The following is a 23151-nucleotide window of genomic DNA, read 5'->3' as shown; positions in this document are numbered from 1 at the left end:
GTAGTGGCGAAGTGAGTTAACACATTTGGACCAAAACCCCCAAACTCTCAGAAGCCCTTCCAGTTTCTCTGAGCCATACTTACAATATGCCCTTAAATTCCACAGTGCACACCTACAGTACCAACGTTTGAGGACACATGTGACTGCAAGACAACTATGTGTGTAGAGTTTAGTAACTCAGCAAATGTTGTTTTTAATGTAGTCAACCACTCTTTGTAGTTATATGTGCATCCCCCATCACCCCTCAATGTCTGGTTTCAGTATGTGGTAAATGTTGAGCACTTCCTTCCACCCACACATATAGAGTCCTTCCTCATCTCACTCAGGAAGGTACTGTAGCTATGACATGTGGGGACACACTAAGAAGCCCACCATTAAGCCATAAAATGGCCATCTGGAGAAAAGTGACCCTCTTGCTGTTTCTTACAGGTAGGATTACTATTCCTTGCTCTTCAACTCATCAATACATGGTTTAAATTTGACTATTTATTTATTTATTTATTTATTTGACCTTTATGGTCATACAAACATTTGCATTTGCTTTTTGCAATTCTATTCATAGCTTATTGATTTTCGTTTGCTTTTTCCCTGATCTATACTCACACAATCTCTTGTTTACCTCTAAATGATCAAACAACTAATCCCTCAATTGTGTGCATTCTCCTGCGACAGGAATGTTGGTGAAGCCTGGTCTGAGCACTGTGATCCTGGATCAGCCACCAAGGACAGTGGAAGTTCATCTTGGTTCCTCTCTTACCCTGAACTGCAGTTTCATGCCCCAAACTCGTGTCACGGTGAACTGGTATTTCAGCCCAACTGGCCACTCAAGCTGCAGCTCCAATACACTGCTGAACAGCAGTACCCATTCGGCTGACAAAACTGGGAAGCTGGATGCTGGGGGTCATGTATCTAAAGAATCTAGAGAGAGTTGGTCCAGATTAATTCTTAAAGATGTCACACACAATAACAGTGGATGGTACTTTTGCCATGTCTCAGTAGAGATTCCCGTCCTTCAACAAGCATGTAGCAATGGAACTCAAGTTAATATATGTAAGTAGAGAAGGAAATCGATTTTTATCTCATTCATCAGTCTCTGTGAAATGTTTAGAAATGTTATGATGATGAGTCTTACAACAGTATTGTCAGTGGCAGCACTACTGTTGTTACTAAATAATATACTGTAAATATTTTTTTTAAACAACTCATTATGGTCTTTCTATTGCAGCGGACAACCAGATGAAAAGTACCACTTATACTCCATTGATGACAGGTAAATCCTCTAAACCATAGGCGTTTTCATTGTGTGTATGTGTGTGTGTGTGTGTGTGTGTGTGTGTGTGTGTGTGTGTGTGTGTGTGTGTGTGTGATGTGCGGGTTGACTCATAACATAGTCATCGCGGGCGGATTTAGGGTCATAAAATATTGGGCGGGTTGAATAAAGAGAAACAATACCTTAAAAATCCATAAATGTATAATTATGGTCTAATTTCATTGAGGCTTTTATTTCATTATTTTAGGTTATCTGGCATTAGTGCATAAGCCTAAGCTTTAGAAACTAACTGTATACGTGAAATAGCCTACATGCCAATCACCAAAGCTTTTGGGAACAGGCAGAAAAAGTTTACTTCGATCCATCAAGGCTAAAAAAAATGTAATTCAGTAAGAGATAAGCTGCGAAATGGAACATTTAAAATAAAGAGGAGGGAGGGCCAGAAAATAAATGTTTGGGAAAGATTTGGGGAAGTGGTAAAAGAGGATAATAGCATGTTATGTGATGATTGTGTGATGGTTTTGATGCGCTATACAAATTCGACAGTCACAAGACTGTTTTTTTGTTATTTTTGTTATTTTATTTTATTTATTTATTTTACCTTTATTTAACCAGGTAGGCAAGTTAAAGAACAAGTTCTCATTTACAATTGCGACCTGGCCAAGATAAAGCAAAGCAGTTCGACAGATACAACAACACAGAGTTACACATGGAGTAAAACAAACATACAGTCAATAATAAAGTATAAACAAGTCTATATACAATGTGAGCAAATGAGGTGAGAAGGGAGGTAAAGGCAAAAAAGGCCTTGGTGGCAAGGTAAATACAATATAGCAAGTAAAACACTGGAATGGTAGTTTTGCAATGGAAGAATGTGCAAAGTAGAAATAAAAATAATGGGGTGCAAAGGAGCAAAATAAATAAATAAATTAAATACAGTTGGGAAAGAGGTAGTTGATAGGGCTAAATTATAGGTGGGCTATGTACAGGTGCAGTAATCTGTGAGCTGCTCTGACAGTTGGTGCTTAAAGCTAGTGAGGGAGATAAGTGTTTCCAGTATTATTCTTCTTCCTGGACCCTAACCATCTTTGCTCCTTGAAAGAAGCGGAGATCACAGAGAACTTTGCTGATGTCAACTAGATCAGCCTGGACTCATGGACTTGACATAACATAGTAAATGTAAATCTGGGACACTCAAGTTATATGTTACATTTGGTATGGTTACATAAGAGGTGTGGTTACTTAAGGCAAAAACAAAAGTTGGCAGGGGAAGGGTTAGCTAAAAGGGTTAGGGTTAGGGTTAGCTAAGATGATAAGTAGTTGCAAAGTAGCAAAAAATGTGTAGGTAGTTGAAAAGTTGCTAATTAGCTGAAATTCTAAAGATGTCCGTGATGAGATTCAAACTCGGAACCTTTGAGTTGCTAGATGTTTGCATTATACAAAAGGTTGTGAGTTTGAATCTCATGACGGACAACTTTAGCATTTTAGTTCATTAGCAACTTTGCAACGACATACTACTTTTTTGCTACTTTGCAACTACTTAGCATGTTAGCTAACACTTCCCCTAACATTAACCCTTCCCCTAACATTAACCCTTCCCCTAACCCTAACTTGAACCCTTTTAGCTAACCCTTCCCCTAACCCTAACCATAAGCAATTAGCCTAACTCCTAGACTTAACAATAACCTTAACCCTAACCCCTAACTCCTAGACTTGCTAATGTTAGCCACCTAGCCACGTAGCTAGAATCCATAACATATATGTTTTGCAAGTCGTAACATATACTACGTTTTGCAAATTCACAACATATTGTACGTTTTCAAATTCGTAACATATAATATGAATTATAATTCATAACATATCATACGAAATGGGTGATGGACATCCACAAAATAACACATCCATTAGAAATGTAACATATCCTACTAAATGGACTGTCTCGGATTTATGTACAAAATAATATAAAAATGTTCTGAGACTAGACTGACTAGATAGAATGAATGCTTCAATCTATTTATGACATTATTCTGGTGAGCAAGGGTTTATTTAGTCTTCTAGGGCAGCATATAATGACAGAAGAGAAGTTGACTAACAAATAATCTACCAAAATGTCAGAAAAAAAAAATGCTATCTTTGACAGCGCATTTTCTATATTAGCGGGTTAGGATCGTGTGTGGTCCTCAGATTTTCACAATACATATAGTTGGGTGATTGCGGTAGGGTTATTAGCTATTGCGAATGGGTAAGGGTGAACAAACAGCTGACCTGCACACCACTAATGTGTGTGTTTGTGGGTGAGAAGATGTCGAATGAAATAACTTCTGTTTACCCCCTCCTCACCTTCCAATAAGTAACTCTGTCTCGCCCTTCCAATCGGGTTCTGCTTGTAGACTGGAGGCTGTGGGTAGCAGTGGGAGCAGCGAGTGCCATACTTGTCACACTGCTAGTGGTCATCTGGATCTTAATACAACGAAGGGGATGCAAGAGCAGAGGTACAAGACAGTTTTTGTTCCAAAATATATTTATCTAGTATACATATTTTGAACTTAATTTCAAACCAGATCTTGTGACCTAAAGCAGAGAGGAGAAGTTTGTAGAGGGGGAGGATGATCAAACCTAAAGCAGAGAGGAGTAGTTTGTAGAGGGGGAGGATGATCAAACCTAAAGCAGAGAGGAGTAGTTTGTAGAGGGGGAGGATGATCAAACCTAAAGCAGAGAGGAGTAGTTTGTAGAGGGGGAGGATGATCAAACCTAAAGCAGAGAGGAGAAGTTTGTAGAGGGGGAGGATGATCAAACCTAAAGCAGAGAGGAGTAGTTTGTAGAGGGGGAGGATGATCAAACCTAAAGCAGAGAGGAGTAGTTTGTAGAGGGGGAGGATGATCAAACCTAAAGCAGAGAGGAGAAGTTTGTAGAGGGGGGGGATGATCAAACCTAAAGCAGAGAGGAGTAGTTTGTAGAGGGGGGGATGATCAAACCTAAAGCAGAGAGGAGGAGTTTGTAGAGGGGGAGGATGATCAAACCTAAAGCAGAGAGGAGTAGTTTGTAGAGGGGGAGGATGATCAAACCTAAAGCAGAGAGGAGTAGTTTGTAGAGGGGGGGATGATCAAACCTAAAGCAGAGGAGTAGTTTGTAGAGGGGGAGGATGATCAAACCTAAAGCAGAGAGGAGGAGTTTGTAGAGGGGGAGGATGATCAAACCTAAAGCAGAGAGGAGTAGTTTGTAGAGGGGGAGGATGATCAAACCTAAAGCAGAGAGGAGAAGTTTGTAGAGGGGGAGGATGATCAAACCTAAAGCAGAGAGGAGGAGTTTGTAGAGGGGGAGGATGATCAAACCTAAAGCAGAGAGGAGTAGTTTGTAGAGGGGGAGGATGATCAAACCTAAAGCAGAGAGGAGAAGTTTGTAGAGGGGGAGGATGATCAAACCTAAAGCAGAGGAGTAGTTTGTAGAGGGGGAGGATGATCAAACCTAAAGCAGAGAGGAGGAGTTTGTAGAGGGGGAGGATGATCAAACCTAAAGCAGAGAGGAGGAGTTTGTAGAGGGGGGGATGATCAAACCTAAAGCAGAGAGGAGTAGTTTGTAGAGGGGGAGGATGATCAAACCTAAAGCAGAGAGGAGAAGTTTGTAGAGGGGGAGGATGATCAAACCTAAAGCAGAGGTAGTTTGTAGAGGGGGAGGATGATCAAACCTAAAGCAGAGAGGAGGAGTTTGTAGAGGGGGAGGATGATCAAACCTAAAGCAGAGAGGAGGAGTTTGTAGAGGGGGAGGATGATCAAACCTAAAGCAGAGAGGAGGAGTTTGTAGAGGGGGAGGATGATCAAACCTAAAGCAGAGAGGAGAAGTTTGTAGAGGGGGAGGATGATCAAACCTAAAGCAGAGAGGAGAAGTTTGTAGAGGGGGAGGATGATCAAACCTAAAGCAGAGAGGAGAAGTTTGTAGAGGGGGAGGATGATCAAACCTAAAGCAGAGGAGTAGTTTGTAGAGGGGGAGGATGATCAAACCTAAAGCAGAGAGGAGGAGTTTGTAGAGGGGGAGGATGATCAAACCTAAAGCAGAGAGGAGGAGTTTGTAGAGGGGGAGGATGATCAAACCTAAAGCAGAGAGGAGAAGTTTGTAGAGGGGGAGGATGATCAAACCTAAAGCAGAGGAGTAGTTTGTAGAGGGGGAGGATGATCAAACCTAAAGCAGAGAGGAGGAGTTTGTAGAGGGGGAGGATGATCAAACCTAAAGCAGAGAGGAGGAGTTTGTAGAGGGGGAGGATGATCAAACCTAAAGCAGAGAGGAGTAGTTTGTAGAGGGGGAGGATGATCAAACCTAAAGCAGAGAGGAGGAGTTTGTAGAGGGGGAGGATGATCAAACCTAAAGCAGAGAGGAGGAGTTTGTAGAGGGGGAGGATGATCAAACCTAAAGCAGAGAGGAGGAGTTTGTAGAGGGGGAGGATGATCAAACCTAAAGCAGAGAGGAGGAGTTTGTAGAGGGGGAGGATGATCAAACCTAAAGCAGAGAGGAGGAGTTTGTAGAGGGGGAGGATGATCAAATCAAATCACATTTTATTGGTCACATACACATGTTTAGCAGATGTTATTGCAAGTGTAGCGAAATGCTTATGAAACAGATGAAAGAAAGCTCTGTAATATATATACAGTTGAAGTCAGAAGTTTACATACACCTTAGCCAAATACATTTAAACTCAGTTTTTCACAATTCCTGACATTTAATCCTAGTAAAAATGTCCTGTTTTATGTCAGTTAGGATCACCACTTTCTTTTAAGAATGTGACAATTCAGAATAATAGCAGAGAGAATGATTTATTTAAGCTTTTATTTCTTTCATCACATTCCCAGTGAGTCAGAAGTTTACATACACTCAATTAGTATTTGGTAGCATTGCCTTTACATTGTTTAACTTGGGTCAAACGTTTTGGGTAGCCTTCCACAAGCTTCCCACAATAAATTGGGTGAATATTGGCCCATTCCTCCTGACAGAGCTGGTGTAACTGAGTCAGGTTTGAAGGCCTCCTTGCTCGCACACGCTTTTTCAGTTCTGCCCACAAATGTTATATGGGATTGAGGTCAGGGCTTTGTCATGGCCACTCCAATACTTTGATTTTGTTGTCCTTAAGCCATTTTGCCACCACTTTGGAAGTATGCTTGGAGTCATTGTCCATTTGGAAGACCCATTTGCGACCAAGTTTTAACTTCCTGATTGATGTCTTGAGATGTTGCTCCAACATATCCACATAATTTTCCTTCGTCATGATGCCATCTATTTTGTGAAGTGCACCAGTCCCTCCTGCAGCAAAGCACCCCCACAACATGATGCTGCCATCCCTTGCTTCACAGTTGGGATAATGTTCTTCAGCTTGCAAGCCTCCCCCTTTTAACTCCAAACATAATGATGGTCATTATGGCCAAACAAATCTATTTTTGCTTCATCAGACCAGAGGATATTTCTCCAAAAGGTATGATCTTTGTCCCCATGTGCAGTTGCACACCGTAGTCTGGCTTTTTTATGGCTGAGCGGCCTTTCAGGTTATGTCGATATAGGACTTGTTTGACTGTGGATATAGATACTTTTGTACCTGTTTCCTCCAGCATCTTCACAAGGTCCTTTGCTGTTGTTCTGGGATTGATTTGCACTTTTCACACCAAAGTACGTTCATCTCTAGGAGAATGAACACGTCTCCTTCCTGAGCAGTATGACAGCTGCGTGGTCCCATGGTGTTTATACTTGCATACTCTTGTTTGTACAGATGAACGTGGTACCTTCAGGCGTTTGGAAATTGCTCCCAAGGATGAACCAGACTTGTGGAGGTCTACAATTTTTTTTCTGAGGTCTTGGCTGATTTCTTTTGATTTTCCCATGATGTCAATCAAAGAGGCACTACGTTTGAAGGTAGGGCTTGAAATGCATCTATAGGTACACCTCCAATTGACTCAAATGATGTCAATTAGCCTATCAGAAGCTTCTAAAGCCACAACATAATTTTGGGGAATTTTCCAAGCTGTTTAAAGGCACAGTCAACTTAGTGTATGTAAACTTCTGACCCACTGGAATTGTAATACAGTGAATTATAAGTGTGTTAATCTGTCTGTAAACAATTGTTGGAAGAATTACTTGTGTCATGCACCAAGCAGATGTCCTAACTGACTTGCCCAAGTTATAGTTTGTTAACAAGAAATTTGTGGAGTGGTTGAAAAACAAGTTTTAATGACTCCAACCTAAGTGTATGTAAACTTCCGACTTCAAATGTATCATAGTACTGAGAGAGAGAGAGAATAAGAGTGAAAGAGACATGAAAAAACAGCAAGCCTTGTGCACTCATTTACAGAGCAGCTAATATGCACAAAGTGAGGTCTGCCCTTAGAGTGTGTTGAATGAGAGATCAGGTGGTATGTGGTTAGAAGCTCTGAGACAGAGTGGGGGAGGATAGGTGAACGTCTCAGGTTCATTCTTTGCAGCTTCTCAGCTGTGTCTTGTCCTTTCTGCCCAGTCTACGACCTTCTTGACAGTGCAGGTTGCTGAGCAAGGACAGTTAATCAGATGTGAATATTTGTTGGTGTGACAATGACTTTGGAGTATTTTTTTTTCTTGTGTATTTCCAGAAAATCCTATCTATTTGAATATGCCTCCACCAAGATCTGCAATAAAACAGCCCTCTCCGCATCCAGGAATACAGATGGACAACCAGAAGTTTCCTTCTCCTTTAAAACACACCAGGACCCCAGCCACAGCCCATTACAGCAAACATGTCAGGACCCCAACTCCAGCCAGGACCCATGACAGCAAACATAGCCTAAAACCCTAAGACTTTTTATGATTCCAATTAATCATATTTCCTCTACTGAAACTATGTCAGCAAGTAATTCGTTATCTCGTGTGTTGTGAGTGAAGTCTGACTTGGTCCTATCCTGTCCTATTACATGAGCTATCACTTTAGTATGTTTTTTTTCAGGGATTGCTGTTGATTACTTCTCCAGCAATTGGCATGCCATGGTAGCCTACTAAATTCTGAGAAAGTATTGTTGTGTAAATATTATTCTCAGGGTCATTTAATGTTCTCCAAGTTCTATAAAGCGTAATCTAGCAATAAAGAAAATAAGTGCTATTTTCTGGAATTTACAGTATGTTGTATCAGTAGCCTTTGTAAAAAAGACTGGGCAACACTGTGGGCTTGAAGGAAATATCTGTTAATAGTGCATTAATGAAATTCCATATTTCAGTATTTTCTTGCAATTGTAGTGTCAAAATTGTGAACAAATACTATGTGACTGGCAATTGTGCTATACATGTATGCAAGGACAGAAACATACATCAAGTTCGTTTTAGACAAAGTCTTTAAAATGATAGCCTACTAAACAACCACTTCAAAGGTGTCATCCTAAAAACAGAGCCAATGTATCGGTCTAATGTATCAGTCAATCAACGTCCATCCTTCGAAAATAGAAAAACATGGTCACGTGATACCTTGCCCCATCTAGGTACTTGTGGTGCTTTCATGACAACTGGGAACTGTGGCCTTCAGGTCGGAAATATACAAATATGCCCGAGTTTCCGGCTTGGAATTCCGTGTTGGAAGATCATTAAAAAGATTCTGCCCAGTCAGAGTTCGTTTTTTCCTAGTTGTCTTGAATGCACTGTAGTTGGAAGTGGAGATTTCCGAGTTCCCAGTTGTTTCGAATGTGGCATTGGTAGAGACGAATTTCATGGGATTATCGAGCTAACGTGCACACTAGCCAGCAAACGTTACAAGTGGAGCCGAAAGATAATACCGATGTCAAATGGAAGATACTCTGGATCAATTTCTAATGGCGTAGACTGAGAATAATTATAACTGTTCCAGGTGAGTCATGTAGGCCTATTGGTATTTGAATTTTCGCGAGCAGCATTTGTTTGGTTGTTCTTCATGGGTGAGGTCAATTTGTAACAAGTGAAATTATTCTCAGCTAACTAGCCAGCAACCTTGGTAGCAGGTAAAGTGGTGTAACAAGATTATTATAAACGTCATACACTCCTTTTAGTGAACACCTTTGGCGAGTTTTAATGTGCAACGTTAGTGATTTTTCACCTGTCCTAATCAGTAATAATTCAAGAAGCGTCAATATTCGCCCGAATAAAGTAGTGTTATAGCACGTCCTTTTCATAATTTACCCTTTCCCACCTGTCATTAATTAAATTTCTTTATCAGAATCAGAAATGTCATATTTTACGTCAAATTTATAACAAAGTCCAGGTGTGAGGTTGAATCAGCAGCTGCATCAGTCAGGTCAGAAACATTGACCAGCTGTCCTAAATATAATTATGCAAATTGTCCTATTAATTATAAGAGAAGTGCTTTCAATCATGTATTATATGGAACCTATTTTTTGACTAGCTGTCCACTGTTTTTAATCTATTCTCCCAAAGATGTCATCAACACAGACTGACATTAAAATATCTGAACAATAAGCTGTATTTTCAATTTATTTAAAGATTGTTTATATTGTAATAGGGAAATGGACATGTCAATGAATATGTAATTAACCCATTAAACATATTGCATAATTGGTAGAATGCTCTATGTTTATGTTATCTGCCCATAAGCGATTTAATGAACATGTTGTCATTGTTGTGTATTATGGACACACAATTGCACTGGGATTTGACACATGATGTCAAATCCCAGTGCAAGTGGTATGCTGCATAACAGCTCAGAGGCAGAAAACATTTGTGTAAATTCTCTAAATCAATAGGGATTGATTTTACCAGTGGAAACACATTGGACATGACCAGCCTGGTATGCCAATATTCCTAGTGGCAAAGTGGGACCTGGTCAATTAAATAGTCAGTTGGCAGAAGTTGGGTATTCCCATGAAACTGTGAGGAGCCTGTGTGAGCAGGATGAGATTTGAAGGAGTTCATATTTTCCTTTGTCTCCCAGCTCCTGCTGAGACTTGCCCATGATGTGTTTGTGTAGGCAGCCTAGCCATGCATGTTTCACTGATTGTGCTCAATTTGTTAGAACAGGGCCTAGTAAATAAAAGGTTGTCTGTTTATACTCAAGTCATTGTATAAAACATTGTTTCATAAATTGTTACAGCCTATATGAAGTCCCCAGAGGCTGATCTCACTATTCATAACCCTGGTCATTCATAACCCCATTCATGGAAAAAAAGAGTTTAGCAATTAGTTGTATTATTCCAGCTAATTAACTTTCTCACCCTAACAACACATCTGGTGGCCTATTGTTATCTTGATAAAATTATTTATTTTAGTAATCTGAGCTAGTGAAAACATAACCTTGTCCTGAACTGGGTGTGTTTTTTTCCACACAATGGTGTTTCACAACAGTGGCTATGACACAAGGAGTGTCAGAGGTGAACTCCCAGTTTCCTGTTCAAACCCAGCCCCATGGAACACACTGTCACTGCCATTCACTGCTCTGGTAAATCAGTTACAGTACAACTCAATTCTGTGCAGCAGTAGCCTACAGATTAGGAGAGGGCATTTTTGCTCAAGTCAAATGTAGAAGCACTAAGGCCCAGGCCCTATTCTCAGACCATCTGCACCAAATCAATCTCCAGATGATGAAATTGGAAGTCAGTACAAGTTTGGGTTTTAGTATTCTGGGGGCTGCCATATCCGGTCTGCCACAAAGTACACATTTGGATTCCCTTTGCCTAGTCTAGTGGAGTGCTACATATTGAACTATGCCAGAGGTGATTGAACTTAATATCCACAACTAAAAATATCTTAATGACAGGAGAGTCCAGAACTGTTTAGAGAGCGTGGCGGTCTTGACCCCTGTTTGATTCCTGTGAACCTTTTCTGGCTGAAATTGTCTGATCACCTCCACATCTCTTCTCACTTAAGACTTTCCTGCTTTTTACAGGTGGACTTTGAACCCTAATCCTTTCCAACTTTTCTCCCTCTAGGTTGATAGTGTTGACAATCAATGAATGTCAATGTCATTGTCGCTATATACAGTGCCTTCATTAAATATTCAAACCGTTTTACTTATTCCACATTTTGTTGTTACATCCTGAATTCAAAATGGATTTAAAAAAAATATTCTCACCGGTCTACACACAATACCCCATAATAACAGTGAAAACATGTTTTTAGAAAATCTTGCTAATCTTTTGAAAATAAGGGTTGTGAATACTTTACAAAAGTACTCACACCCCTGTGCTATGACACTCTAAATGGAGCTCTTGCATCCAATTTCCTTTCAACATCCTCTACAACTTGATTGGAGTCCACCTGTGGCCAATTCAATTAGACATCATTTAGAAAGAAACACACCTGTCTATATAAATTCCCACAGTTGACAGTTCCTGTCAGAGCAGAAACTATTGTACCATGAAGTCCAAGGAACTGTCAGATCTCCGAGAATTGTGATGACGCATATATCTGGGGAAGGATCTCCATCGTTGGTAAATGGAAAAAATATGGAACTACCCAGACTCTGCTTAGATCTGGCCGTCCGACCAAACTGAGAAAACGGGCAAGAAGGACCTTGGTCAGGGAGGTGACCAAGAGACCAATGACCACTCTGATAGAACTCCAAAGTCCCTTGGCTGAGATGGGAGAACCTGCCAGAAGGACAACAGTCTCTACAGCACTTCACCAATCTGAGCTTTATGGGAGAATGGCCAGACTGAAGCCACTCCTGAGAAAAAGGTACATGACGGCACGCCTGAAGTTCTCAAAGAGGCACGTGAAATACTGCGCGCATAATATTTTGCCTTGAGTCAATAATTGTACTATTTGGCCTGAATGCAAAGCGCTATGTCTGGAGAAAACCAGGTACAGCTCATCACCGTCTAACACCATCCCTACCGCAAGGCATGGTGGTGGTGGCATTATGCTGTGGGGATGCTTTTCAGTGGCAGGGACTGTGAGACTGGAAAAGATAAAGGGAACAATGAATGGAGCCAAATACAGGCAAATCCTTGATGAGAACCTACTTCAAAGTGCAAACGACCTTAGACTGGGGGCAAAGATTTACGTTCCAACAGGACAATGACCCCACGCATACAGCCAAAGAAATGCTAGAATGGCTTCAGAACAAGAATGTGAAAGTCATTGAGTGGCCCAGCCACAGCCCAGACTTGAATCCTGTGGAAAGACTTGTAGATTGCTGTTCACCGTCGCTCCCAATCTAATTTTACTGAGCTTGAGAAAATCTGCAAGGAAGAATGGGAGAAAATCCCCAAATCCAGATGTGCAAAGCAGATACAGACATACCCAAGACGACTCAAAGCTGTAATCGCCACCAAAGGTGCTTGTACAAAGTATTTACTCAGTGGTGTGAATACTGTTGTAAATGAAATATTTCTGTATTTCAATTTCACAAAATGTTTTTTACAAATGTTTTCACTGTGTCATTATGGGGTATTGTGTGTAGATGGGTGAGAAACTATTTAATCCATGTTGAATTCAGGCTGTAACACAACTTGGAATAAATCAAGGGGTATGAATACTTTCTGATGGTATGATAACTGAGTGTACAAAACATTAGGAACACCTGCTCTTTCCATGAGACAGACCAGGTAAAAGTTATGATCCCTTATTGTTAAATCAACTTCAAACAGTGTAGATGAAGCGGAGGAGACGGGTTAAGAATTATTATTTTTTTAGCCTTGAGACAATTGAGACGGATTGTGTATGTGAGTTATTCAGAGGGGGAATGGGTAAGAAAATATTTAAGTGCCTTTGAACGGGGTATGGTAGTAGGTGCCAGGCGCACCGGTTTAAGTGTGTCAAGAACCTCAACGCTGCTGGGTCTTTAACGCTCAATAGTTTCCCTTGTGTGTGTCAAGAATGGTCCCCCACCCAAAGGACATCCAGCCAACTTGACACACGTGTGAGAAGCATTGGAGTCAACATGGGCCAGCATCCCTGTGGAATGCTTTCGACACCTTGTAGAATCCATACCCCAACGAATTGAGTCTCTTTGAAGGCAAAAAGGGGTTCAACTCAAGATGAGGAAGGTGTTCATAATGTTTTGTACACTCCGTGTATATCCAAATCAGCAGGTAGCCTACTTAACTCATTTAGCATACCCTCAACATCTGCTATGTAGGTGAATTGCATCAATTATGGAGCTGTCAATGGTTGCTTACTGATTCCGGCATGATGCAATCAGTATTAGAAAATGTATTCAAATTGAGAAGTTAAATTGTACAAATTATGTAACTTGGGCTTTGCGTAGTTCTAAATTTCTAAAGTTTTTTTTATATAGATCCTCAATCTGGTTTCTCTGACTGTACTAGACAAAATACCATTCATCTCCAATAAAATAACTCGTCATCGGAAAGTGAGGGTGGTTGAACATGTGAATGGATGTGGCTTAGGTGTCATAAAATCTTCACGAATCAACAGAGTGATGTGAATAGTGAAACCAGACTGGAGGGCCAGTGACATCATTTGACAACGTGTTTTGCATTGACTCACTCAACTTGTTAAATGTTTAATTGTTGGCCATAAAAGACTAAAAACACCAGGAAATCAGCTCCAAGTGATTTTAATATTGGAAATCTGTTCCCAAGTATTCCCATGCGTAATAGAGACACGTGATCATATACAAATGTAAGCAAGGTTTGAAATGTTTTGGTCAAATATTATATCTGTTTGGGCTTTTTGCGATCAATTTGTATGATTTGATGATCCCTGTTGTAGGCATTCCTGCTTGTCTTCCATGCTTGGAAATATCTGTCAAACACAGTGAATAACAACTTGTAGTCATTCAAACCAGCTGTAGTGCTTAACTGTAGTCCCCCTTGCCTGAGGCGTAAAGTATGTGTGCTCTCCCTGCTCTGTCAACAGTTGAGCAGTCGCTAGCATGCACCAGCTCGTTTCTGTGTTTTTAAAGTAACAACAAGAAACCAGCATCTGTTGCAAGAGGCTATTTTTTTTGTCTGTTTAACAGCATTTCTGTGTTTTTGATCTCTGAAATAAATAAGTCCTCAATGTTTTGTTGGCTGTCATGGATAGCGTCCTAGGTTTTTCTTGTGCACGTGACCTGGCTTGGAAAAACTCTGCATGGGCCCTTGTTTAGTCTAAAGGACAGTCTGAACACAGTCTACGCAATGGATCCAACGGAGGGTCGTTTGTGTAGCTCTCTACATAATTCTTAGTACTTTTGTGAGGCGGAATTTTTCGAACTCGACGCAAACGGAGCTCTGTTTCCGTAGACTGAAATCACTGTGGAGAGCCCTTAACTAGGGCCCAGGGTTTGTCCATGTCAGGTCTTATGGTAAGGAAAGACGCAAGTGCTCTAGTCATAGGAGCAGAAGGGATCCAACCCAAGTATTAAAACCAGTGAATCACAGGAACCTCTGAGTGTTAAATTAGAGAATCAGTGTGATTTGCATGCATGCCCCAACCTGAGCATATTTCCAGCTGCTAGTATCCTGGTAATCAGAAGGAAGCGGCACACACCCAGGTCCTTATCATTGGGGGCAGACAGACAGGAAGAGAGAGTAAGGGAGGTGGAGACCTATTAATTTCTTTCTTTTAGCCAGTTGGATCATAAAATCAATATGATCTTTGTTTTGTCTTTAGACTACTTCATGCAGTCTATGTTGAGTCGCTCTTACTCATGTATTGTGTTCTCATGTCCCTAGATGAGAGCCTCAGGACCAGCATAAAGATCCCCTGAATTGGGAAGTTTGAACTACCACGTCCTACAAAAGTACCTGGGACAGTATGGATTCTCTCCTGAGCTACAGAGGAGGTAGCAGCAGCTGCAAGTGTTAAGTTGGAGGCTGATACCATCATAGCTATTGACCATCAGAACACTAATACTGGAGTCTCTATAGAGACATGAACTGCTGACCTTGATCTACAGTGTGTTATTGTGTAAGCAGGACTAAGCAGTGCTCCCACACACCCCCTCCCACCTGGGCACTACGCCATGTCTCCTCTCTCTGCTCTCGGTGTTTTCTGTGGATTGTTCCTTCCTCTGTCTCTCAGTGAATACAACACTCACAACTGTATCCCACGGAAGAGTGTCCTTTACCAGGGTAAGTCCCTCACTCTCACATCTCACCCTCACTCCCTGTTTTCTCATAACGGTGTAGTGGAGTGCATCTGTTTCCTCAAATACTAAAAAGTTGGAATGAACACACACAGTTTGTGATACAGAGCAATCATTGAGTTTTCGAATGCTTTCCTGTTTAGACAATATGAAGCTGTTCAGAGAGGAAGGGATTTGTAACTACTCCACCATGTTGGTTCGAGAGGATTTGGGCCTGCTGCTGCTCGGGGCTCGAGAGGCTGTCTATGCCCTGGACATCAATGATATTTCCATCAAGAAGTCATGGGTATTCAGTTATCCACTTTAGCTATCAGTTATCCTGTATCATTTGCATACATTATTTTATAAATCACAAATGGACTGCAATAAAAGGCTCCTGTAACTACTCTGCGGTGACCTAATACCAATGCTTTGGAATCATAAATCCATTACCTAGAACATACTTTGATGTGCAGCTCTCTGTTAGGTATACTGGCGGGTCACCAAGGAGAAACAGATGGAGTGCACATACAAAGGGAAACATGCTGAAGTAAGTGGCTCCATCAATCATGAAACAGTTCTCCTCACAGATATCTGTGAAGTGAGTTGTTTATCTGAACACCAACTGAAGACAGGACAAACAGAACCAGATAAATTCACTGAAATCCATTAAATGACTTCTCATCCCCGTTCTCTTGCAGATCGAATGCCGTAACTACATCCGGACGCTGCATAAAGTGGATGATGGCAGAATGTATGTGTGCGGGACAAATGCTTTCAGCCCCACCTGTGATTACATGGTAAGAATAGCTTGGCCAGAACAGGACAGTTAGGACATCTTCCTGTAAGAATAGCTCTGGTATTTGAAGCTATCATGTGACTGCTGCAGACAGGCAGTTGTCATTGAATATTTACAGTGAGTGTGAAATGTTTGCATACTACAGACACCTACCTGCCTTCACGCTCTCTACTGTTAGTGGCTACTGAGTGTAACACATTTTGCCCTCTGAGGATTAGTATAAAGTATATGCCTACATCTCACTCCCTGAAACAGTGTGAATGAATACAACTAAATAGTGGCTTTGTTTGTGACCCTGACAGACGTATTCTGAAGGACAGCTGAGACTAGAGGAAGCGCAGGAGGAGGGAAAAGGGAAATGCCCCTTTGACCCCTTCCAGAGATACTCATCCATCATGGTCGGTATGTACTGTGCCTCTCTTGTCTGTCTCTGGTTATCTGCTCTCACACAATGACAGACTTGTGTATCCATTGAAGTACAACTTGCACCAACTGAAAAGTGGAGTTTCAAATGTGCAATCTAGAACTTTCATTTTCGATTGAAAATGCTGCCGCTGCACTTGTTTAAGTGGGGGGGAGGGGAGGGGGGGGGGTTGTAAAAGTGAAGGGGCTGGGTATTTGTGAATTTGAAGTTTTCTGCTTTATGGCTCAATGTGTTTATTAGTTTGCGTTGCCAGTGGCAAAATTAAAGATTGCACCTGTAATTCTCTAAATACTTACAATATTATTTACTTTGCTTGAAGATCCATTATGTTTCCCCCTTGTAATTCTCATGTCTCTGATCTGCCAGGAAATGACCTGTACTCTGCTACCTCAATCAACTTCCTGGGCTCTGAGCCTGTTGTTCTCCGCAGCTCTTCCTCTGCTCTCCGCACCGAGTTCAAGAGCTCCTGGCTCAACGGTCAGCTCTCCTTCGCTGTTCATACTTGTTATAAACTTCTATACTACTATACACCATGCCTTATATTCTATTCATTTGTGCACCATATCTCCTAACACCTGCAGATGAACTTTGAATGGCAAAATGTATCCATAGCATTTGACATACTCTGTACCTTGAGTAATAGCCTAGATCCTATAGGTCTCTGTGTTTTTGAATTATGAAACTGAACTTCAACTACTCCTGTAAAACAGTTCCTGATAGGTAGCGTAATAAGTGCTCATTATGGTTTGATTTCAGAACCCAACTTTGTGTACATGGACCTTGTCCCCGAGAGCAATAACAACCCAGAGGGCGATGATGATAAGGTCTACCTGTTCTTCAGCGAGAACGCCATGGAGTATGACTTCTACAACAAGCTCATGGTGTCACGAGTGGCTCGTGTATGCAAGGTAACAACTTGTTACAAATTGACTTTCAGCTGCAAGAAGTACAAGTTTCATTGGTCCATACATGGTATTTTAAATATAAAGAACAGTACACTGTTTAAACAGTGCAAGGGTATAGTGTGTGCATGTGTCCTTCTCTCCAAAAGTTTTCACTTGTTTGACTAGGGGGATATGGGCGGCCAGCGGACGCTCCAGAGGAAGTGGACGTCGTTCCTGAAGGCTCGCCTGGACTGCTCTCTGCCAGAGTCCAGCCTGCCCTCCATTGTACAGGATGTCTTCCTACTCAAAAATGATGACTGGAGCAAAAGTGTTTTCTACGCGGTGTTCACTCCCCAGTCGTGAGTATTCTCAATAGAATCCAGTGACTTTAAAGTTGGTAACATTGTTTCAGTAGGAAGTGGACTGAGATTCTCACTATGTTTTAAATGGTTGCTTTACATGCACGTTTACCATAATCATAGGGCCAGGAGTTTTCCCCAAACATGTGACCTGACCAGGTAAAAGCCCTGGCTAATGGAGGGATAACTATGGCCTAGGGGTATTTATCACGTGGTCAGGAAAGACATAGGGCCCTAACCATAATATATATTGGTGGTTTGAAAACATCAAACATGTTTTTCTGACTGTGTGTTTGCGCTAGGAGCTTGTCCGACATGTCTGCAGTGTGTGCGTACAGTGTGTCAGCTATCGGAGACGTGTTCAATAAGGGGAAGTTTAAGACACCAGTGACTGTGGAGACGTCCCATGTGAAGTGGGTAATGTACAGTGGAGAGGTGCCCACCCCCAGACCTGGAGCCGTAAGTCCCAATTTAATATCATTGTGAATCTCTAAATGGTTTAGGGCCACAAAAGGAAATTATCAACTTTTCAACTACTAACTCAGCACTAATACATTTATTATCATTATCAAGTTATTACCACTCATCAATCCTTTGTTTTTCAGTGCATTAACAATGCAGCACGGGCCCTTGGGATGGAGCGCTCCCTGGACCTGCCAGACAAGACCCTGCAGTTCATCAGGGACCGGCCCCTCATGGACGAGGCCGTGCGCCCTCTGACCGGGGGTCCGCTGCTGGTCAAAAAAGGTGCCATGTTCACGCGCCTGGTGGTGGACAACGTGCTAGCTCTGGATGGAGAGAGATACGCAGTCATGTTCATCGGCACAGGTACTGTACAGCACACACACAGCCCCAAAACAGACTTCTTCTGGCAGTGGCTATCAATGACATGGGTGTTCTTCTCTTCTTACAGAGAACGGCTATGTGCAGAAGGCAGTGAACTATGCTGGGGAGATGTTCATCATTGAGGAAATACAGCTGTACCAGACCCCAGAGGCTATCAGGACGCTACGCCTCTCCTCCAGCACGGTAACACTAACTCAAGTCAATCAAACTTGATTTGTATCGCGCATTTAACAAATGCGTTCTTCAAATTTCTTATTGGCAACTCGGGTTTAAAACCCCATGGTGCAGCAACATTTTACAAAGCATTTTGCAAAACAACATTTTACTGATAAAGGTAATTCATACAATGTAAACATAAGTTTTTCATGATCAATGTCAGTTTATTGTTGTCTACAGGCACTTCTGCAGACCGACGGTTACTCATTTATGTTTTATTTCCTTGGCACTTACAATAGAGCATTGGCAAGGAGAACGGCATTGTCATTGCTGTTACTAACAGTGGGTGGAGCCGACTCATCGAGCTGCTGACACTCATGTGGTATTTGCTTGTTTGTATTCTTGTTTCCTCAGGGTCAGTTGTATGCAGGCTCAGATTTTGGAGCAGTACAGATGCCTCTGAGTGACTGTGGCCGCTATGAGTTGTGTCTGGACTGTGTCTTGGGCAGAGACCCTTACTGTGGATGGGACCTCTCCACTGGCATCTGCTCTGCTGTGGCCAGTTCATCCTCTGACACGTACGCTCCACACTAGCATTTTCACTGGGGAGTAACCTCTGACTTTAAATAAAGATTACAAGTGTTTACTATATGTTAGAATGTAAGTATACACTTGATATATTAGGGTATTTGTCTTTCAGGAACATGATTCAAAGTCTAAAAGATGGTGATATATCAAAATGTCCAAAATCAGGTAAATTGATTTCACAATATTTCACAATAAATGTTCAGCACATTACCAACAAAGAACAGATCTAGTCATCACTTCCTTTGACAAGTAGATACACATAGAAATAATTGCGTTTTTTGCAGAGACTGTGAAGCCAGAGAACTACACCTTAGTCCCTGGGAACAACATCAAGCTGCCGTGCCATCCTGCCTCCAACCTGGCACAGGTACACTGGCTCTTCTTAGGGCAACAGCTGCATGCTGACACTAAGTATTACATATACAACGGAGGAATCCTTATTCTTAATGCCTCTGCCTCCGACGCGGGCCAGTACACCTGTGAGTCTGTAGAGCAGGTGAAAAGCAGACCACACACCAGGACTATGGCAGTCTATCAACTGCGGCCCCACACTAATGCAGAGGGTGAGGAGGAGGAGACGACGACGACAGAGTCCCCCTATAGCCACAATACCCCACTACCAGAGGAGCCACAGACTTTGGAGCCCCCGCTTCCTCCTGAGTCATGGAGTGTAGACAGCAGGGTGGTAGGCCTGCAGGTGGCGGTAGCGCTCCTCTCTCTGATGCTGCTTGGTCTAGTAGCCTGGAATCTATATAAAAGGAGCTTTAGAAACAGATCTTCAGAGAACTCAGGTGTGGGCCAGGTGAAAAGGCTGTCAGTTGACTACATTCAAAATAGGACTTCAGTGATTAAGTTGCTGGGACCTACACCCAGTCATAACGCAAACAATAACCATCACGCGGTCATAGCTTTCAAAGGGAATGGGAAGCACCACTTTTCTCCGGGAGGCAATATTTCCACTATGGATGGGTTGGGTTACATTGACAACGAGTCAGAGATCTGACCCTGAGTGTTAACCACTCTCTGGGGTTTGCTCTCTTTCTCTCACCAGGCAGCTGATTTAGGACACTATGGCAATGTCAAGCTCTGTACATTGGACTTGCGATAGAGGGGAATGTTTTATATTTTTCTAGGAATTGTCCAGAAAAACATTTTCCCACCAGGTTGAATTTATTTTATATAGTCATGCCATAATGCAAATATACAGTGAGCTCCAAAAGTATTGTGCCCAGTAGAAATTAATGGTAAATAATGCATTGTTGTGAGTAACTTATTGTAAATATGAATAGAATGTTTCTAAAAACGTTAATGTGGCTACAGATAGTCCTGAATGAATTGTGATTAATTAGAAAGTTACAGATCAAATATCATACCCACCTCTCACAATTACAATAACAGGGGAGGTTAGCATGATATTTGTGCATCTAACTTTCTCACTCATAATTATTCACAATTTCATTCAGGACTATCTGTAATCATGATAGCATCCACATTAACGGAGAAGTGTTTAGAAGCATATTTAATTTTTTATTTACAATAAAAGTGACTAGGATGACAATATATTATTTACCATTGATTTCTATTGGGCACAAAATAATCTGAAACACTACCAAAACAAACAGCAAATGCATCCAACAAGTTTGTAGAAAGGGAAAGACCTAGTCAGTTGTACAACAGATGTGTCTTCCGCATTTATCCCAACCCTTCTGAATCAGAGAGGTGCGGTGGGCTGCCATAAATCGACATCCACGTCTTCGGCGCCCGGGGAACACTGGGTTAACTGCCTTGCTCAGGGGCAGAACGACTGTCACAAGCTTGATGTAATAATCATTGTGTGTTAAGAATATGGGATCAAATACTGAACTACTTTAATACACAAGTGAATTTGTCCCAATACTTTTGGTCCCCTAAAATGGGGGGTGGAGGTGGAAGAGAGAGACACTATGTACAAAAAGTTATGTAATTTCTAAACGGTTCACCCCAGATGGATGACGATTACTCTCAAATTAAATCTGACATTCTGCACTTCAACCTCAGACATTGTATCATTTAAAATCCAAAGTGCTGGAGTGCATAGCCAAAACAACAAAATGTGCCACTGTCCCAATACTGTTGGAGCTCACTGTACTGTGCTAAATATTTCGTACAGTTATGGTACATTTCAAATATTTTGTATTAAAGGCCCAGTGCAGTCAATGTGATTTTCCTATATTTTGTATATACAGTACTAGTTAAAAGTTGACACCTACTCATTCCAGGGTTTTCCTTTATTTTTAGTATTTTCTACATTGTAGCATAAGTGAAGACCTCAACTATGAAATAACACACAGGGAATCATGTAATAAACCAAAAACAAACAAAGTAGCCACCATTTGCCTTTGACAGCTTTGCACACTCTTGGCATTCTCTCAACCAGCTTCATGAAGTAGTCACCTGGAATGCATTAAGTTAATTTGTGGAATTTCTTTCCTTTTAATGCATTTGAGCCAATAAGTTATTGTGACAAGGTATGGGAGGTATACAGAAGATTGCCCTATTTGGTAAAAGACCAAGTCCATATTATGTCAAGAACAGCTCAAATAAGCAAAGAGAAACAACAGTCCATCATTACTTTAAGACATGAAGGTCATTCAATCTGGGAACATTTCAAGTGCAGTCACATCAACCGCTATGATGAAACTGGCTCTCATGAGGACTGGCAGTTACCAGCCTCAGAAATTGCAGCCCAAATATGTTTAAGTAACAGACACATCTCAACATCAACTGTTCAGAGGAGACTGTGAATCAGGCCTTCATGGTCAAATTGCTGCAAAGAAACCACTAAAGGACACCAATAATAAGAAGGCTTGCTTGGGCCAAGAAACATGAACAATGTACTTTAGACCTGTGGAAATCTGTCCTTTGGTCTGATGAGTCCAAATTTGAGATTTATGGTTCCAACCGCCGTGTCTTTGAGACGTAGAGTAGGTGAACGGATGATCTCTGCATGTGTGGTTCCCACCGTGAAGAATGGAGGTGTGATGGTGTGGGGGTGCTTTGCTGGTGACAGTCTGATTTATATAGAATTGAAGGCACACTTAACCAGCATGGCTACCACAGCCTTCTGCAGCGATAGCACAAACCAGATGGGATATCATTCATTTTTCAACAGGACAATGACCCAACAATTCCAGGCTGTGTCAGGGCTATTTGACCAAGAAGGAGAGTGATGGAGTGCTGCATCAGATGACCTGGCCTCCACAATCACCAGCCTCAACCCAATTGAGATGGTTTGGGATGAGTTGGATTGCAGAGTGAAGGAAAAGCAGCCAACAAGTGCTCAGCATATGTGGGAACTCCTTCAAGACTGTTGTAAAAGCATACCAGGTGAAGCTGGTTGAGAGAATGCCAAGAGTGTGCAATGCTCTCAAAGGCAGGCTGCTTTGAAGAACCTCATATTTTGATTTAACACTTTGTTACTGCATGATTCCATGTGTGTTATTTCACAGTTTTGATGTCTATTCTACAATGTAGAAAATAGTCTAAATAAAGGAACTCTTGAATGAGTTGTGTCCTTTTGACTGGTACTGTATGTATATGTAGCAGAAAAGCGATAAATACAAAAGGGTCCTCAGTGGTATGGGTAAAAATGTACAGCAACTGACGTCAGTCACTTCACTGGAATTAGTTTTTTTTCTTTGAGTTTGTTTTACACAATGACAGACAGATGAGGTCTGCCTGTCATAATGTCCCTGCCATTATGATCTACTGAAAGCTGTGAATACAGTATTGGTATGGCATTTTGTACTGTATTGAAAATAAATGCATACTTTAAAGTATGAAGTAA

General features: G+C 41.5%; 2 protein-coding genes across 3 annotated transcripts; both read left to right on the top strand.

Moving 5' to 3' along the window:
- The first annotated feature begins 304 nt into the window (after positions 1-304).
- LOC139409204 (uncharacterized) lies at positions 305-9110 on the top strand. Its single transcript, XM_071154027.1, has 5 exons — positions 305-429; positions 673-1050; positions 1226-1270; positions 3661-3762; positions 7873-9110. The coding sequence occupies exons 1-5, from the start codon at positions 342-344 to the stop codon at positions 8073-8075; spliced, it is 816 nt and encodes a 271-aa protein (XP_071010128.1). The 5' UTR covers positions 305-341; the 3' UTR covers positions 8076-9110.
- Positions 8982-23151, top strand: LOC139409202 (semaphorin-4E-like). 2 transcript variants are annotated; one of them, XM_071154025.1, is made up of 16 exons: positions 8982-9110; positions 14878-14987; positions 15121-15276; positions 15434-15576; positions 15757-15819; positions 15971-16069; positions 16371-16470; positions 16859-16969; positions 17249-17400; positions 17563-17735; positions 18038-18194; positions 18341-18563; positions 18649-18764; positions 19152-19315; positions 19438-19490; positions 19610-23151. In XM_071154025.1, the coding sequence occupies exons 2-16, from the start codon at positions 14960-14962 to the stop codon at positions 20326-20328; spliced, it is 2457 nt and encodes an 818-aa protein (XP_071010126.1). In that variant the 5' UTR covers positions 8982-9110; positions 14878-14959; the 3' UTR covers positions 20329-23151. The 2 variants fall into 2 exon arrangements, with proteins under 2 accessions (XP_071010126.1, XP_071010127.1); XM_071154026.1 differs by lacking the exon at positions 16859-16969.

Source organism: Oncorhynchus clarkii, chromosome 5, assembly GCF_045791955.1.
Source record: "Oncorhynchus clarkii lewisi isolate Uvic-CL-2024 chromosome 5, UVic_Ocla_1.0, whole genome shotgun sequence".
NCBI classification, from domain to species: Eukaryota; Metazoa; Chordata; class Actinopteri; order Salmoniformes; family Salmonidae; genus Oncorhynchus; species Oncorhynchus clarkii.
Note: the sequence above shows the minus strand (reverse complement) of the source record. Positions and strands in the feature narration are given on the sequence as shown.

Bases quoted from the DNA above. Each gene is read 5' to 3' on its own strand.
- LOC139409204 (XM_071154027.1), top strand. From the start codon at position 342: ATGACATGTGGGGACACACTAAGAAGCCCACCATTAAGCCATAAAATG. The intron at 1,051-1,225 runs GTAAGTAGAGAA...TTTCTATTGCAG, and splicing joins TGGAACTCAAGTTAATATAT to CGGACAACCAGATGAAAAGT. The intron at 1,271-3,660 runs GTAAATCCTCTA...TTCTGCTTGTAG, and splicing joins TTATACTCCATTGATGACAG to ACTGGAGGCTGTGGGTAGCA.
- LOC139409202 (XM_071154025.1), top strand. From the start codon at position 14,960: ATGGATTCTCTCCTGAGCTACAGAGGAG. The intron at 16,070-16,370 runs GTAAGAATAGCT...TGACCCTGACAG, and splicing joins GCCCCACCTGTGATTACATG to ACGTATTCTGAAGGACAGCT. The intron at 18,564-18,648 runs GTACTGTACAGC...CTCTTCTTACAG, and splicing joins AGTCATGTTCATCGGCACAG to AGAACGGCTATGTGCAGAAG.